The 6590-nt window shown below is 39.9% G+C and overlaps 1 protein-coding gene across 1 annotated transcript; it reads left to right on the top strand.

Annotated features, from left to right (window-relative positions):
- On the top strand, nucleotides 1-1501 carry glrx3 (glutaredoxin 3). The gene has a single exon (XM_088327384.1). It carries the CDS (start codon nucleotides 377-379, stop codon nucleotides 1346-1348), a length of 972 nt encoding a protein of 323 aa, XP_088183510.1. The 5' UTR covers nucleotides 1-376; the 3' UTR covers nucleotides 1349-1501.
- Nucleotides 1502-6590: the final 5089 nt, after the last annotated feature.

The following is a 6590-nucleotide window of genomic DNA, read 5'->3' as shown; positions in this document are numbered from 1 at the left end:
AAGGGCCAAAAAAGAAAAGAAAGAAGAAAAACAAATATTAAAGAAAAGAAAGAAGAAAAAGAAAAGTAAAAAGACAGAAAAAGAAAGAACTAAAAGCAATTACTTTTCCTGTTTACGAAAGCCTAGCTCGCCTAAATCAACATATTTGCTTGTACAACGACTGTTTGCCACATTCGCTTTGGTGCATTACTGATTTAGATATTTTTAAAGCCAGCAGAGAAAGCCTTGCAGGCCCTCACGGCCCACCACTGACTTAAAGGAAGATGAGCCGGCTCTCGTCGTTCACGTCCAAGAGCCGTCTCATACCGCCGTTTTGTTCCCAAACAACACCCCATTCGATCACAAGAACGGAAGCGGTTCTCAAAGGCAAAGCAAGATGGCGAACATGGTGGAGGTAAAAACTCGTGCGGAGTTCGAAGATATCCTTGCAAAAGCCGGCTCTAAACTCGTGGTGGTGCATTTCCAAGCGTCATGGGCTCCTCAGTGCGGCCAGATGAACGAGGTGATGGCCGAACTGGCCAAGCTCCACACGCAAACTACCTTCGTCAAGCTGGAGGCTGAATCCGTTCCAGAAGTGTCGGAGAAGTACGAAATCGCTTCTGTGCCCACCTTCGTGCTCTTTAAAAGCGGCGAGAAAGTGGATCGCCTAGACGGGGCTCACGCTCCAGAACTCAGCAAGAAGGTCCAGCGTCACGCTTCCAGCGGCGGTTCCCAGCCTCAAAAGTCTGCTGTGGACCTCAACGAGCGACTGAAGAAGTTGATCAACGCGGCGCCTTGCATGCTCTTCATGAAGGGCACCGCGCAGGAGCCCCGCTGCGGCTTCAGTCGACAAATGGTCGCTCTCCTCAACGAGAAGAGCATCCCATTCAGCACCTTCGACATCCTCTCCGACGAAGACGTCCGCCAAGGTCTGAAAACCTTCTCCAACTGGCCCACTTACCCTCAGCTCTACGTCAACGGCGAGCTCCTCGGCGGTCTGGACATCATCAAGGAGATGGCCGAGTCCGGCGAGCTGGAAGCGGCTTGCCCCAAAGCGGTCACCCTGGAGCACCGACTCAAAGAGACCATCAACCGCAGCCCGGTGATGCTCTTCATGAAAGGAAGCAAGGAGGCGGCGCGCTGCGGATTTAGCAAGCAGATCTTGGAGATCATGAACGGCACCGGTGCGGATTACGAGACCTTCGACATCCTGCAGGACGAAGAAGTGCGCCAGGGGCTCAAGACTTACTCCAACTGGCCCACCTACCCGCAGCTGTACGTCAAAGGAGAGCTCATCGGGGGTTTGGACATTGTCAAGGAGCTTCAGGAGAGTGGGGAGCTTCTCGGCGTTCTTAAGGGGGACTCTTAAGAGTACTGCTTTCCAATGCTAGAACAAACCAGACCAACACATCGTGCTAAACACGCAATATTTCAGTGTTACTGAAGGTTCAAATCGATGCTCACTATTAGCACCAAATCAAATTTTTGTAAATTGACTCACTCATTAAAAGCACGACAGTTGTTTGTGTCCTCATAAATCATTTAAAAGAATCTCATACCTGTCAAGCTCCATGCCCTAACAAAATGTCGTATTTTCCCTTACAAAATACAAAATAATCTTAGGATCAGGCCCACCAATGGTTTGAATCCGGCCCGCAAATCAACAGTGAGAGAAGCGCAAGAGCAAAATGAGCTGTAGTTTTAAATATTTCCACCGGATATCACCAAAGCCAGTTAACACTTGCAAAACAATTGTGGTAGTATTTCTCCATTCCTCTCTGACTCATTTCTTTTTTTATTTTTTTCTCCCTCTTTTTCTTTCTCCTGTTCACTCTCTCTTTTTCTCTCTTTCTCTCTACACTCTCTAACTTTCCTTCTTTGTCTTGCTCTCTTTCTATTTTCTATCTCCAATTTACACCCTAATTCTCTTTGTTTCTATTTTTCTCTTTCTTTCTATTTTTCTCTTTCTTTCTCAATGTCTTTCTTTCCCCTTTTTGACCTCTCTCTCTCTCTCTCTCTCTCTCTCGCTTCACTTTGTCTCTTTCTCCCGCTGACTCTTTTTCTGTCGTTTCACTTCTCTTATTCTTTTTATCTTTCTCTTTTTTTACTTTCCTTTTCTCTCTATATTCATTTCCCCCTTCTTCTCCATTCATATCTCTAGTCTGCTCTTTTTCTCTCACTGTTACTCTGACTCCCTTGTTCTCCCAATCTGTTAATCGCTCTCTCTTTCCCTCCCTCCCTATTTTTCCCCATCTCTCTTTCTCTTAAACTTACTAGTCTGGCCCCCATAAGATTTTTTTTATAGCATTTGTGGCCCCCAGCTAAAACGAGTTTGACACCCTTGACTTATGTAGTTTAACATGTTGTTGTTATATTGTACATGTGTTTCGTTATATCATATATATTGTTAATTAACATTTTGTTGTGAGATACTGAGTTGCTCGACATAAATGAGGCTTATTATAAAAAAAAAGTTCAAAAATTAAGTAACTTGGACGTTCACTGTAGAAGGAAAAAAATGCATGCAAATATAATTAAGTAGAATAATACATTTTCTTATTCAAATTATGAATTCAATTTCTGCATTGAATTATTGTTGGTAATGTACTGATTAAAGGGATAACCACAAACCTGTCGTTTTTTATTTTCTCCTTTTATACTTCCTTTTTTTCTTAACTTCTTTATACAACATAATAACTCGAAATATAAGGCAACAAAGCAAGTGAGCCGTTTGAGAGCCGGCTCCCTTTAATGAGTTGAGCCGAAAAAGCCGGTTCTCTAAAAAGAAACGGACTTCCTTTCACTACACAACTACCATATGAAATCTGATGTATTTTAAGACCACATGTATTTCAAATTTACCAAATCAACCCCGCCTGTTGTTTTCAGATCAGAATGACTTGCAAACTCGTTTGACTTGATTGATTTGCCAATTCTTGATAGTCGGTGTATACCGGATGGTACCCATCATTGAAAAATTAGCGTTTTTCCGTCCAGATTTTCTTGTATGTCTTACACGTCTTAAAATGCATAATAAACGTACTTTGTACGGCAAAAACGTACAGGTTGACAGATATGGAATCTCACAGCTAACAACAATTGAGCACCAAGAAAATGTAAAACCGTCAGCACTGTTCCCGAATGCAAATTAGTCATTTCCAACAATAATTGAATGCAGAAAATGAATTCATAATTTGAATAAGAAAATTCTATTTAATTATACTTGCATGTATTTTTTCCTTCTACAGGGAACGTCCAAGCGACTTCATTTTTGAACTTTTTTTATAATAAACCTCATTCATGTCTCACAACAAAATGTTAATTAACAATATATATATGATATAATAAAACACATGTACATTATAACATGTTAAACTACATAAATAAACACGTTTGGAAAAAAAGATTATTTTGTAAGGGAAAATACAACGTTATGTAAGGGCATGGAGCCCTGGAGCTTGACAGGTATGCATTTCATGTACTTTACTTAAGAAAAAAATCCTATTTTTGAGTCTGACTCATTCAACAACTTCGACTCACTATCACTTTCACATTGAGTCACTTTCGTTTTCTGGTGAAAGGAACAACTTTGTATCTTCAGCACCAGAAACTCAATAAATACTTATCACACTTGGTAAAATATAGTTGGGTGATGTTAAGTGTATGTAACATCTGCATTTAGCAATAAATTCATTTTAGCATTAATGTTGGAAAAGCATTCGTTTTTGGGTACAATCCTGGCACACATATACTAAATTCTTTAAAGGGGTGGTGTGTTTATTTAGTGCCTCCTAGCAGTGTCTGAAACTCATGACAAAAAGTTAGCGGACACCCCGGCAGACAACTCTGAAAAGTTGCCTGCCCAGCCATAAAGTTGCCTTCCCCATTTTTCACAACTTGAAACACAATAAGACGACTCGTCGCAAAAAAAAAAACATTGTTGGAAAGTATTAAGGATTGATAATGAGAAAATATAACCGAACAACACTTTAAAATTAAGGTAATTATAAATCTACTTATAAAATTTATTGCATGTATAGGACATTGCTGTTTTCCATCTGCCATCATGTACCTGTATTTACTCATCTTCATTCATGCAACTTATTTTTTAATGTGCGTTTACATTTTGTTGCGTCATCAATTTTGTTAGCTTCTTTTGAATATTTCTTCTGGGGCTGAGGTTTTGGCTTGATTCCTAACCACTTCTCCATTTTTCTTGTGTTCTCTGTGCGTCTAAATTATATGCAAATGAGCGACCTTATAACGCTCGGGAAAGTCCGCGAAAACGAAGTTTTTCAATGCTGTCACAAGCCAGGGACGGAGACAGGAACCAATAGCATTCGTTTTACTCAGTTTTTATTAGGAAAGAGAGCAGTGCTTGCATCCACGATCTGATAATCGTCGGTCACGGGTAGCAGATAGCAGGAACGCGTAAGTGGTTTTTACGTGTCGAGCGAGGGTAGTCGTTGACTGTGAGAAAACAGGTCGATGGCCAGGACCGGGGAGCAAAACAGAAACGGGTCCAGAAAAGAGGTCGGTAACAGGTATCAGGCAGGAAACGGGACAAAACCGGTCGATGGCCGGGACGGAGGAGCAGAAGCAGAAACGGGTCCAGAAAAAGGTCGGCAACAGGTATCAGGCAGGAAAACGGGGCAGGATAATGTCAGATAGTACAAAAGCTTGCTTAGCTGAGAGCATAGGTTCGCAGACGGTCTGATGGGTTCCTTTTGGAAAACGGGAGTTTTATAAGAGTTTAACAGCCAATCATGTCCTGTGGAATCAGTAATCATGACAGATGCAGCTGCCGAGTACGCAAATTGCAAAACAAAGCGCAATTCCAAATTGCCAAACCGAATGAAGATTTTGAAATCGGAATAAAGCAAATGTTTGATTTTGAAAAAAAAATCTTTTTTTTTTTGTTTTGTTTGTTTTTCCTTGAAAAAGTTGTCGGCCACCCGGGCGGAGACGTTTTGTAAGTTGTATGCCCGGCCTAAAAGATGCACGTCCTGGGTGTCAAACGCTGCTCTTAGTGGTTAAAAAAAACTTCATTTTAAAAACAAAAGTGATTTAATGATGGGGATGATTACCATGTAAGCATGCATTTTATGTAAAAATGTAGCTAGATATTTTAATTTCTTTTAAATAACACGAGCCTCACTTAGAAGACGGTGACATGTCGGACCCCCCATCTTGCCGCTATAGGTACCCCTTAAAAAACAATAAACTTGTGTAAGATCCAGCAAAATAATTTGAAGAAAAATGATCTGGTTTCATCACTTTGAGTCTCCGTAGTTTGTATTCTCCCTTGTGCTTTTTAACACTCGTTTTCACTTGTGTGACTTAATACTGCACCATTTTTTGTTTAGAAAATACACCCTGTCCCCTTAAAAAGACAGGGTTTATTATTTAGCACATCCATAGTGGTAAAAAAAGAAAAACTTGATTTGAAAAAAAAAAAACAGAGATTTCAATAATAAGCAAAAATATATGAACTATAATTAAAACAGGCTTTTTTTAATTTGCAAAAGTCAAGAAATTTGAATTTATTTGACATAACTTAAACCACAACTAGATGTACAGACATACATCTCGCTGCTATGGGTACCCCCAAAAAAGCAAAAACGTGTGTATGGCTGGTCATGAAAATGCAAGAGATGGTGCGGTCTCCTTTATTTGTATTACTCTTTGTGATTTGTAGCAACCAATATTGGTTGCAGTACACAATACAGTGACATCTAGTGGTAAAATATTAGAGTGTCTGTTTAAGGTGCCAAAGGCTTGGTCAAACTTTAACTTTTCTATCCCTCAAATACTGAAGTCTTGCTCAGACAGGAAAAGGAATGGTCTTACCATTTCTTTCTGTCTGTCTCTCTATCCCTTTTTCTTTCTCTCTGTCTCTCTGTCTTTCTTTGTCAGTTTCTCTGTCTCACAATTTTTTCTCTCTTTCTGCTTCTTTCTCTCTTTCTGTCTGTCTTTCTCTCCGTGATTAAGGGCTATACAAATAAGCATGACTTGACACTCTCTTCCTCTCTCCTGGTCTCTTTCTTTTTCTCTCTCTTTCTCTCTATCCATCCATCTCTCCATCTCCCTTTCTCTGTCTCTATATCCATATTTCTCTCTTTCTTTCATTCTCTTCCCTCCATCCATCTCTTTCCGTCTTTCTATCCATCTATCTCTACCCATCTTTTTATCCATCTTTCTATCCATTTCTCTTTCTATCCATCTCTTTCTTTCTCTTCCTCCCTATCCATCTCTTTCTCTTTATTTGTCTCTTTTCTGTATCTCTTTCTTTCTGTCCATCTCTTTCTTTCTCTGTTTCTATCCATCTTGCTTTTTTTCTCTATCTTTCTCTCTCTCACTATCCATCTTTCTCTCTCCATCTCTTTCTCTGTCTCTATATCCATCCCTCTCTCTTTCTCGTTTTCTTTCTCTCTTTTCCTATCTGTCTCTTTCTTTCTATCCATCTCTCTTTTCATGTTTCTTCCTCTTTCTTTCCATCCATCTCTTTCTTTCTCTCCTTTCTCTTTCTTTCTCTTTCTATACATCTGTTTCTTTCTCTCTATCCATCTTTCTATCCATTTCTCTTTCTATCCATCTCTTTCTTTCTCTGT

The sequence above is a fragment of the Urocampus carinirostris genome, chromosome 2 (genome assembly GCF_059441175.1).
Source record: "Urocampus carinirostris isolate Australia breed hairy pipefish chromosome 2, RoL_Ucar_1.0, whole genome shotgun sequence".
Taxonomy (NCBI): Eukaryota; Metazoa; Chordata; class Actinopteri; order Syngnathiformes; family Syngnathidae; genus Urocampus; species Urocampus carinirostris.
This window is presented reverse-complemented; position numbering and strand designations above follow the sequence as displayed.